Source organism: Indicator indicator, chromosome 23, assembly GCF_027791375.1.
Source record: "Indicator indicator isolate 239-I01 chromosome 23, UM_Iind_1.1, whole genome shotgun sequence".
Taxonomy (NCBI): Eukaryota; Metazoa; Chordata; class Aves; order Piciformes; family Indicatoridae; genus Indicator; species Indicator indicator.
Window position 1 is genome coordinate 5076271 of NC_072032.1, and position 12360 is coordinate 5088630.

Consider the following 12360-nt stretch of genomic DNA (forward strand, 5'->3'; position numbering starts at 1 on the left):
AGAAGGTCTTGCAAGGCAGCACACTGGCTGATTCCACTGCAGTCACAACTTCTGGATACCTTCAAAGCCAAACCTGTCAGTTTCTCAGTACCAGTAAGCCTGCTCACATAGGTACTCCCAAAAGCTGCATGTACTTCAGTATGTGAGATCAACACCTGAGATCTAGGAAGTGTCACATGAGATCACTGGGAGCTCCTTCAGCCCAACCTCCAGCTCAGAGCAGGTCCCATTACAGTAAGCAAGCTCAGAGCTGTGCCCAGTTGGCTTCTGTGTATCCCAAGGATGAGGACCCCACAAGCATCTCTGGGCAACTTGTTCCACTCCCATGGTAATTTTCTCTTTCCTTACATGTAGTTAGAATTTCCTGTTCTTTATTATCCAGATACACATATAGATGTGCATAGATACAGAAGGTCCTTACTCTGAGGGTGGTGGAACACTGGAACAGGTTGCTCAGGGAGGTTGTGGAAGCCTCATCCCTGGAGATATTCAAGGTCAGGCTTGATGGGGCTCTGAGCAGCCTGGTCTAGCTGGGGATGTCCCTGCTGACTGCAGGGGGGTTGAACTACACAACTTTTAAAAGGTCCCTTCCAACCCAATGCATTCTGTGATTCTATGATAGTCTTGCAATAGAGTGGTTTGGGCTCAAAGGGACTTTAAAGTTCATCTTGTTTCAAACCCCTTCCATAGGCAGGGACATCTCCTACTAGACCAGGTTGCTCAAGGTCCCATCCCACCAGGCTTTGAACACTTCCAGGCTTGAAGACTCCACAACCTCTCTGGGCAACCCATTGCAGTGCCTCACCACCTTCATGGGGAAGAACTAAAAAAAACTAATATCTGCATCAGTGACAAAGGTAAGGAAAAAGCTTTTAAAAAGCTGAACATGATGTTCAGTGCTCAATGAAATGAGTGTAACTATATAAAGTAAAAGATCTGTAAATTTTAAGAGCAAAAAGGAACTTTTCCTGCCACTCTGAGCTGACATTAGCCACAAACCAAAGCTCTGCAGAGTTAAAGAACATGAGCACGCTGCAACTTCTGCCCCACTGAATGGGAAGCTGAGAACCTTTGTGTTACAAATATTTGATGTTTATACTGGGTGGGGAGCACCAAGAAGAGTTATTGGAAATGCTTTGTTTTCACAGCAGTTTGATAGTTTTCTAAAGCAGTGGATTTTGGAAAGAAGATAGAAACAGAAAGTCTATTTCCCAGAAGACAGATGGAGATCATTAGAATTTATTTCACAAAAACAACCCAGATGAAGCTAGGCTCAAGCAGTAAGAGGCTATCCTTAAGTACAGACAAGATAAATTAGCTTTACTAGCTTACTGCAGAATTTTGGGAGTCAATCACTAAGAAGCAGCTTTAAATTCAATGCTAATTTGTCTTCCAGTTACAAGGGGGTCTGAGCTTGCTCTCTGAAAGCGTTTGTCCCAGCTGCTGCAGAAGTTGATGTAAAACTTTCCAATGGTTTTAGGAAGTATTTAGATCCCTTTTTTTTTTTTTAATAATATATTTTATTATGGCTCAGAAACTTTTCCACACAGGAAAAGAAGAGTCACCTCAAAGTCATCTGCTGGATGACCACTGATGATTCTGTTTCTGCTAAGGAACATGCAACAGCTAAAGGAACATGCAACAGCTAAAGGAACTAGACAGTAGTTTACTAAGAGGATGAAGAGCAAGTATAAAACCCTTCCAGGAAGCTAACACCAGTTTCCAATGGAAACTTCTTCATGTCAAGACAAAGCAGGTGATAGTAAGCTAGTAAGAAAGTTTCCTGCACCAGAAAATGAAGTAAGATGGGTCCAAATTAACAGGGCCTGAGCATACTTTGCAACTCCTTGAACCAAAACCCAGCACAAACCCTAACAAATACCCACCCTTAAGACAAACAGAACTTACACAGAAGATTCACTTGTAACCCACTTTCAGAGGGTTTGAAAGCTGGAAATCAAATTTGCAGTTTGCTATCTTTTTTTTTTTTTTTTTAAAGCACTGACCTCCCAGGGGATTTTAGTACTGCTGAGTTACTTTGCAATTGGAAGAACCACAGCATTTCCTGGCTCCTGAGGGAGAATCCACCAACACAGACAAGGATCATTATGTCCTTTAATGAGCTAGTTCTTGTTGCAAACCAGAGTGACAATGAAATTGGCACTTCAAATAACCTGCTAAATTATAACTGGATCTTACTGTGCCCACTGTTGTGTTTTAACTAAAGTCTGGCTTCTCCAGCTGTATGGTGATTTCAAAGCAGGCTTCTAGAACACTGTGGGTAATTGCTAAGTTGTAAGAGAGATCTGGGCAAGCTTGTGGTTTTAGGGTAATGCCCCAGTCTGGCAGTTCCCACATCCTACTGAGTTCTCTGTTGTGCTTTCCTTTGCAAAGACACTGCCAGTCAAGGACATGGACAAAAGCCTTCATTTTCTCTGGTGTCTAACCCTGTATTTAACTGTGCAGACACTGATTTCTTTGACCAGTTTAGAACAGCTAAAAGTGATGTACATAAAATAGTGATTTTTAGCCCAAATCTCTGCTAGACAACTTTTTTTTACCCCACTGAATACATTATTGTGCAAATCCTCCTCTATTGCCACTGAAATTCCCTGACAATAAACACCAAATTTCCCTGTGCAAGCTTTTGGCTGCATAAGGCATGGGCACACTGTGTGGTAAGGGCTCCAGCTCTATGGCATCCTCTTTTCCACCCTCTGGGGGCACATAGAGCTGATTGAGGTGGAATTCATATAAGAAACTTCAGATTTTCTCCTCAGCCCCCAACGGGTTCAGAGCTGCTCTTAGGACTGCAGCAGCAGCCTTAGGGAAGCTGCTCTCCCACATGCATGTTAACTTTCATCTGGACCATTTGTCACAGCAGCAAAATGGCATTTTTTTAGTAAATAGAACATGTTAGAATCTTCAATATCAAGTACTTCCAGCTGCAGGGAATAATTGCTACCACTCCTCCTTCCTGTGACTCACACTGACTCTTGGATTTGAACGGAGAGGGGTAACAGGTGAGTAAGAAGCAAGAAGGGTTTGGTTTTACTTCTTCTTAGCCTACCCATTTTATTCTTCTCTTTCTCTGGTAGTTACGAAGTGAAAATGCATGCAAAACAGCTCAGCCATGCAAGCAAGTATGGGCAAGAGGGCCAGGCTGCCAAGTGGAGCTGGGTTTGGGTGTTTTGTTTTTTGTTTTGGTTTTTTTTTTCTTACCTTGAAGATACATTTCTTCTCCTTCTGCAAACATCTGACTGCACCTGACACATCGTGCACACGTCGGGTGATAATGTTTTTCTCCTGCCTGTTTGGGCAAAAAGGTAGAGATGATTAATTACAGTGATCAGTTTAGCAGCTTCACTATGAGAAGTTCTGCTTGCATCCTCTAGAATATGACTCATGAGAGAGTAAATGAGTTAATACCAATTCAACAATCTCCCACAACAACCTGCTATTTTTTTTGCTATAGACAACTTGTGATTACAAAGGGAATTGTGGTCTTGCTTACAGCAAAAAAGAAAAGGAAAAAACAGGAAGAAAAGGAAAAACAGAAGAAAGGAAAAAAACAGGAAGAAAAGAAAAACAGGAAGAAAAGGAAAAAACAGGAAGAAAAGGAAAAAACAGGAAGAAAAGGAAAAAACAGAAGAAAGGAAAAAAACAGAAGAAAGGAAAAAACAGGAAGAAAAGGAAAAAACAGAAGAAAAGGAAAAAACAGGAAGAAAAGGAAAAAACAGGAAGAAAAGGAAAAAACAGGAAGAAAAGGAAAAAACAGGAAGAAAAGGAAAAAACAGGAAGAAAAGGAAAAAACAGGAAGAAAAGAAAAAAAGTTAATGTGCAATAATTAAATCCCTGAATTATTTGCAGAATGGAAACAATTTTCTATAGTGACCACATTTTCCCTATGAGCAACCATACTGTGCACCCAATGGGACTTACCTGCACAAGGAAGCTGGGAGGTCAGAACCTTGAGCATGGATTTGCAACTCTACTCTCTGTTCATCATGATCCCTCTGATTACATTCTCTTAATGCACAGCAGGTAGTATCCTGTGCAAGGAATGTTTGTACCTGCTTTGAGACTGCCTTACAGGTAATGGGTAGTAAAGGCTTCCATGAGGAATGTGTGTGGTGTGCAAGTTCTGAGCTGACACTTGGGGCTGCTGTGCATTAACTCCCTCACACAGACAAGCGAGAGCTTTGCCAATTGTTCTGAAATTAATCAACATAATTTAATACCAGCATTTGATTGATCAGAACAAGAATAGGACTGAGCCCTAAATTTGCTCCAAACAGCTTAGCAACTCCTAAACTGTCACAAATTTCCAATTACCTTATCCCCACATTAATTTAAACCGTTCCACCACTGCCAGTGTGCTTCCCAAGAGGAGATGTCTACCTGCTACAAAGGAGCAAGGACTTGCCTCTGTCAGAACACCACAGTGTAACATGGGTTAAATAACTTTCAAAGGACTACCAGAAAAAAGTGCCTTCAAACTGCACTTTTACCCAGTCTCTTAGATGACACCCACAAAACAGAAATTCAACAGCCCAAAGCAGGCTATTGCACATGCTCCCAGCACTCCTCTTTGTTCAAAACCCCTACAGAACTGACAGCCATATCTTGGCATCTCCTTCCTCCTCTATGACTCTTTGGTGCTAGACAGTGGCCCATGGTTTAGGTGGCTTAAGGTCAATGCCACTTCACAGAATCACAGAATTAACCAGGTTGGAAGAGACCCTCGAGATCATCAAGTCCAACCTATCACCCAACACCATCTAATCAACTAAACCACGGCACTAAGTGCCTCATCCAGTCTTATTTTAAACACTTCCAGGGGTGGTGACTCCACCACCTCCCTGGGCAGCACATTCCAACAGCCAATCACTCTTTCTGTGAAGAACTACTTCCACTATGAACAAAAGCCAGAAGTGACTCTAAAACTTAGAGCTCAACAAAACTAAGTTTAAACTAAAGTTAGAAAGTAGAAATTCTCCTGGAGCTGAAAAGCAAGCAAATTCTGGTCCAGGTAGTATGTCCTGTAACCTGCTCATCTGAAAAAATGGGAAGTGCTGCTAGGCCTGTGTGTGCCTTTAAGAAAGTCCTATCCAACATTGCTTCCCTGTCTTCAGCAGGTAAATAGCTCTCACATCACTGCACTGTGCCTCCCCCCTTCTGTCAGTCTGCAAATGGAACACTGCTGCCTTGTCTCATTCTTCTGCATTGACTGAATGTCAAAGCTTTCAGAGGTATTTAACGTTGCAGAACACAATCTGTGTCTGGGGACAGTTTTGCCTTTCACAATATCAAACATAGGAGCTTGGAAAATTTATGTTAAGGAATCTCTGGTTTCACTTCATTAAATATTAACTTGATTCACTGCTGAAAACCTGTTGCTGCCTTTGAAATCAGCAATAAGGAAGAGCAACACACCACATCAGGGAGGTGGTTGAGGCCCCATCCCTGGAGAACCTGAAGATCAGACTCCATGTGGCCCTGGGCAGCCTGCTCTAGTTGGACATGTCCCTGCAGTGGGGTTTGACAAGATGACCTTTGAGGGTCCCTTCCAACCCAATGCAAACTGTGAATCTGTGAAACCAGCTTTGTTTCAGTTCACTCTTCTTCTTATGGTGTCACATGTGCAGGTCACTGGCTGAGTTTTGCAACTTAAGACATGGAAGATGCTCACTGTTAACTGTGTTGACATCTTAAAGTGTGTGTCTGAGCACAAAGTATCAGTACTGGGCTTAAACCTCAGGTCTATAAGTGCTTGCCTGAGTTCAGGTATTTAAGCACAGGAGGGTATTTCACTATCACCAGATAAACTTAGGTTTGGAACATCAAGCTGAAAAGACACATCACTTGCCTTGGAAAACCTGCACAGCACAAGCAGTGCTACCGCAAGGCACAGCCTCAGTAATGCAGCTGGGGTAGCACAGCTCATGCAATTGCCAGGCTAACACTCTCTAGGGGAAGTCAATTACTCCTTTGCCAGAATAAACTGTCAGAACCCATTCCCAGATAACCTGGATGCATCACAGAGCACAATCTAGGTCCCCAGATTGAACACAGTACAAACAAATGCATCATTATAACTCAGGAACATCAACTGGCTGTAAAGCAGCACAGAGAGATCTCTTTTATAGATACAACTGAAAAAGCAGGGGAGAAAGGTGCAGTAATCCTTTTGCTGATGCTCACCCATGGATCACTCATGGATTTGTGTAATTACCTCTGAATTGCAACAGGACATACTCACATTTCTCATATAACTCCAGGTGCTCACACTGGGGTTTGTTCCTACCTTTTAAAATGTGTTTATTTTGTCCCTCTCCTAACCAGAGCACAGAAAACAAGGCATGGCAGCCTCCAGCACTACAGATTTAAAACACATCAGACACACCTTCCTAAGTGAGAGGCTAATTCTGGGGCTGGGGAACTTGATGCAGGAATTCACTGCCAATACTCCATGATATTTCTGCACTTTGCCAGGTTAGATAACAAAAAACGTATTTGAACCTAGAACCTGGGTGTGTTTGGTCTGAATGTCAATCAGACCCAGCACACCCCACTTGGGTATGTGCTGAGGAGGCTTTCATCAGTGCCTCCTTCTCCTCCCCAGTCTATTTCACCTCTCATAGGTGAACAAGTTCCAGCAGAACCCACAAATGTTATCAGCTTAGGGCAGCAGCTCTTTAATAATGCCTCAGTTATTTTTTCTTTCCTTGGTTACATTGATGTGAAGGGGTTTAATGCAGCAAACAAATTCCTAACCATATGGTTACTTCTTTGCACAGTCTGAAGGCTTAGCCTGGCAGATTGTTGCCTCAGTGTTTAATAAAATATCAACCCATGCAGAGCAGAGCAGCAGCGACATCCATCTCCAGGAGATCTCTCGTGGTTCAAGTGGCAGATTGCAAGAAACCTTCCCAATATCCTACACTTGCTTCAAGACTGCACCAAGTCTTTGTGCCCAGGCATCCAGATGTGAAGAGAGTTTTACTGTGAAGACCTATTAGAAGATTAATTCCTACAAACCTGAATAGCAAAGCATGTCCTTAACGCCCCAGCACACTGCCAACACTTTGATTACTCCTCAGGTGAGGACACCAGCTTTCCACAACCACCAAGTCAAAGTTTTGTTGTGGAATTTAAAGGTGGAGTCAAGGCAGTCCTTAACACTCTGAAACAAAGGATTGTGAAATACTTCATTCCGTGTAGCTATGAGGGACTGCTTTGAACAGTTAGTTCCTCTGCAACCTACTCTAGATGAACCTGAACTAGCTGGGAGTTGGACTAGAAGATCTCCAGAGGGTCCTTCCAATCCCTACCATTCTGTAATTCTGTGTAATTCTCCTCCACACAGCAGGCAGAGCCCTTTGGGATGGGTTAGCATGAGGAACATTCTCCCAGTAGAGCGGAGGATCTCCCCACACTCCCTGCCCTAAGCATGGGGAGCACCACAAACTCATGCTTCACTTAGAAGACAAACCAGAAAGCTCTGCAACAAAGGAGATGCAGCCACATTCTCTCATCTTTCATAACTTCAGGGCTTGAACAAGATAAAAGAAGAATGAACCTGATGTGACAAGTGTGAATCACATCACTTAAAGCACAACTTGATGACAGCAAGGGATGGTGCCCTGAAGTCTGCAAAGCAGGATGAACCTCAGGACTAGGAAACATGAAACATTAGCAAAACTGGAGTAATTCATACCAAAAGGAATAAGCTTAATGAGGTAAGGTTGGGTTTTAAATTAGCTGTCATCACTCAGGAAAAAGATCCTGCCTTACTGCAGACAGCTCAGCAAAGCCTCTGCTCATTCTCTGTCTCTGGCTGCAGGAGCTGATGGAGTGGCAGAATATGCAAAAGATGATATGTATGATAATTGTAACTCTACCACAATGACATTGTTGGTCTGGTCTGGCCCCTGTGACATTGCTTGGGGTGTGATTGAGCTCATTCTTTACTGCAGTTGATGAGTGAATGCTACTTGTGGATTGACATAGGAGAGACTGAGCCAGAGAAGCCTAAAGCTCAAAGCATGAGCTGAGCCCTGGAAAGAAGACTCAAGATTTCTGGTGACTCTCACCAATGAAGCCTAAGTTCATATTCTCTCACTGCTTTGCTCAGTAAAGGGAAGAAGGAAAGCAGACAGAAACATTTAATGTCTTAAATAAACTTGCAACTATCTGGTTCCTTTCCTGAGAGTTAAAAGTTTTCATTACACTTTCTCCTGTTAAAAATATAATAAAAAATAAAAATCTGTCTTGTTCAAAATGCACAGTGGCAACTGACATCTTTTACTACTCAGAGTAAAGAGTTAGTGGAAAAGAGCTCAGGTCAGAGTGATTCCATTGTACCAAAGCACATTGTCCATGTTGAGGTATCACACAGTACACGTTGCTGTTATGCTACCACTGGGTGTTGACTGTTCAGGGTAGGTCCTGCCACCCCCATCCTCTAAAGTCCCCAGATGAGGTCCTAACTGTATGCCACCCTGAGCAAAGCCTAGTGGAAGTCAGCCTGCAGAACCAGGAGCCTGCTGCCGTGCCAAGGCATGGTGCAGCTGCGTGACCCAGCAACAAAGCCCGCAGAGGACTGGTGTGAAGCATTCTCAGTTAAAAGCTCTTCATGTGGAACAAATCTGTTGGAGAGTTGGGTTATCATCAGACAGCCACCTGATCAAGCCAAGGCAAAGAGAATAAAGCACAAACCCACCACCAATCAGTGGGGACTTCCATCAGCCAGCTTCTCACCCTGAAATGAGGGACTAAAGCTCTTCTGAAAGACAACTTGACTGCTGCTAAGTGGAGGGAGTTTTGTTTGGGATGGGAAGGGGGACAATACTTAGGCTCTGTAGTGATGGGGGGGAAGTTTAAAACTCCAATTAGACAATAAATGATTCTATCTCCTATGCTCTGTCTGCATTTCTGGAATAATTCTCATCCTGATGGACATTCATATCACTCACTGAAGGGCTCTGAGATGTCCTGGAGTGCACTGCTCACAGCAGAAACAGAATTCAGGTTTAAGTCAGGAAGTGTGCAAGTGCCCCACAGAATTTCAGAACAATTCAGGCTGGGAAGGACCTCAGCTTGGTCATCTAAATCCAACCTTCTGCTCAACCTTCAGATCACTCTGCTCAGAAATGTGTCCAGTCAGACACAAACTCTCCAAGGATGGACACTGCACAACCTCTGAGGAGGCTGCTCCAATGCTTAGTTACTCTTACAGTGAATATTTTCTTTTTCTCTTTATCTTTCAATTTAGGACAGTTGTATCCTGCTCTCCTCCTTACCTCAGTAAGGATCTTGCCTCCACATTCATGAGGGCCTCCTCACAGGTATGGGAACAGTGCTAGTAGGGCCCCCTAAAGCCATCTGTAGACATCATAAAGAGGACATAAAATCCAGACAGAACTCCCTGAGGAATGAACCTGCTACAGCTTGCAGCTTATGTCCATGGACTGAGATCTGGAGATGAAAACATCTGAACACTAGGCAAGGCAAGTTCATTGCCTGTCATTTCAAACTCAACACTGAGGACTAGATACCTTCACTGGGAAATGCTTTTCAGACTATGCAAGTCAAAGAAGGTGAAAACTTCTTTACTGGATATCTAATTCATGCAGTTTGTCCTTGCCATTCCTTCCCCAGCTGACTGGTTTTGCTGTGATGTTTAATTCTTTTTGTTAGGTGCCAGCAACGAAGAGGAAACTGATAATGAGAGACACTTATAGAAAGGAACTCCAGATATTTATCACCATGAAATTTAATAAAGTTTTTGAACAAGCCACAGCTCTTTGACATTAAATGGCCCAACTAGTCACTGCACTGATTTATGGAGGCTAATTCACCCTTTTTTTTTTTTTTTTGAAAAGTAAATGCAGTTCCCTGACTTTGGCTGAGCTAAGGTTTCAATTTGTGCTCCCAGCACGAAATCAGTTATTAGTTAATAACCCTCTGACCTAACAGCACAGAACTGGCTCAGAAAAATCTTCCTTTCAGAGCTATTAGGCTGAAATTAGGGGTTGTGTTCTTGCTTATTCCCAGCTGGCAATACAACCCTCCTGTTCCTGGCCAGCATTTCAAGGTGGAATTGTGGGCTTAACCCCAGAGGCTGTGTAAAGTCTAGGTGTTTGTCTTTCTCTCTTTATCTCAGGGGTACCATGGAGAAGGTGAACATCAAGTGTTGTTCAGCAGCCACAGGCTCATAACTCTGCCACTGCATCCACATAGTGGCCTATCATGTGGACTGTACTGGTCCCCCAAACTGGGTTCAGTGGTGCATACTCAAATTAGAGTGATGATATTCAGAAAATCTGACAAATTTTGCTGCTTGGAGGAGAATTCTGTGCTCAGTTACCAGCTTTAAGTGTAAGCACATAAAATCTCCATTCAGATTTCTAGCAAAGCCAGAGTTTCACAGAGGAACTTGAGGGTTTAACTCAGTACCAGTGCTATACAACAAGGGTTAAGTTAGTAAACAGCTGTCATGTCATCTACTGGGTATGAAGGGACAGAGAGCAAGGCAGGGGTACTTGAAACATATCTATTGTTTATGTTATCCAACCGTGGTGAGAGGAGGAAAGTGTGAGAGCCAGGAGACAAAGAGAAGATTAGGGAGGAAAACTCTTACTAATTCTCTTAGTCACAGTGGACCTGACTCACCACTGAGTCACTTTGGCAGTGTGCCAGGGCAAATGAACCATTTTCAACAGGGTTTACACCAGTGTTAATCTAGTGTAATGTGTTGAATCATTCCTTTTCCTCATTTTCTCCTTACTGGATCAATTTATCATCCCACCAGATGCCAAGAAACAGCCATGTGAAAGGTTCAGTGCATGCACCTGCAGCATTACTGACAGCTTGATCTGTCTCATATGTACAGTTATCTGACAGTTGATCTGTCTCATATGTACAGTTATTTCATTTTGTCTGGATTCTGGTTCATCCTGCTGTACTCTGCAGAGCCTTGAGACTTCCCACCCACATCTGAGTCATTTTTACTGCCTCCCACACACTCTTTATTCTTCCAGGTATGAAGGGCAGACCGAATGTACCAACAGGGACACTGACCTCTGCATGGCAGTGACTGACTGGGCCCTGGGCTCTCAGGCAAAAGCTGCAGAAGGCCAGTAGTGCATCTTTCTGCAGAACTTAGTGTGTGAACTTGCAAACCAGAACGGCCTTGTCATGCCTAAAATCACTGATTTTGCATGTATTTGCTTTTGTTATGTGAGGAGTGATTTGCCCCTTTCACCTTTTTCTTCTCAGCTTTCCAATTTTTTCTTGCCACCCACTAAGACTGGAAGAGGCTTCTCTTCTGTTTGCTCAACAGTCTCCTTCATTTCTTTCCCACTTGCCTCTCCCACTCCTTAAAACCCACTTATGGGCCAAGACACTCTGCAGCTGGATCAAACTTCAAGAAGAAAGACGACTTGCAGACGTACTCCCCATCCCTTTAGACTTCACAGCTGTGCATTTAGCCCACCCATTTCAGATGGGAGGAGGAAAGCTTCAGCCAACACCAAACAACCCTGGGGAGGCAGCATGATTTATCAGCTGATGCCATCACAACTCTTTCCAGGCTGGTTGTGGTGATCCAGGCTGCAAACATCTGAGGACAGAAGCTGTCTCGCATTCTGTGCCTGACTAAGGACTGATATTTTGGATCCCCAGATTTAGCTAGGATGGGAAATCCTGCTGTCATATGTAGATCTGACATTAGCCGTCCCTCCTGGAAGTAGGAAGTTGCTACTTTCAGACTCAGCCACACTTTTCCAGTTCAAGGTACCATTTAGAAGTTCGTTCTTAGGAGGAAAAGACAAAATATGAAGAAGTACATAAAATGCTGGAGGTTGGCAGGATGAAAAGTCTTATGGAAACAAGAAATGAGTCATACAGGCTGCTTTCCTGCTATGAGCTGACACACTGAAGTACTGCTACATGGGCCAAAGCATGCTGGAGAGACTTCATCAACAAAGCCAATTGTCACTAGGTGCAGTTACTGCTGCACCACTGTCATGGGAGGGAGATGCCTCTGCTGCTGGCTGGATCGCAGGTTAGGTACCAGGTCCTGCAGAGCCTCAGGCACTAGGCAGAGGATCACCAGAAATGAAAGAAATGATGTAAACTAACAGGATGAGGAAGTGGAGACAGACAAAAAGGGCAACATTTGACATTGTCAAAATACCTAACTGCTGGCAAACAGCACTGGGGAGTAAAGCACCAGACAGCAACACGGCGCTGGGCGAGGTGAGGAGCTGGCACGCCCTGTGCTGCTCAGATCTGAGGCTCTGAAGGTATCCCAAGGTGACTATGGAATCACTGCTTTGATGCTTTCATTAATCA

At 43.6% G+C, this 12360-nt stretch overlaps 1 protein-coding gene across 1 annotated transcript in view; it reads right to left on the reverse strand.

The window, feature by feature from the left end:
- Positions 1–12360, reverse strand: part of ABLIM2 (actin binding LIM protein family member 2) — a 92706-nt gene that overhangs the window by 45486 nt on the left and 34860 nt on the right. Inside the window, exon 7 of the mRNA XM_054391421.1 lies at positions 3223–3310. Coding sequence (XP_054247396.1) covers positions 3223–3310 — 88 coding nt within the window. The remainder of the gene's footprint in view (positions 1–3222; positions 3311–12360) is intronic.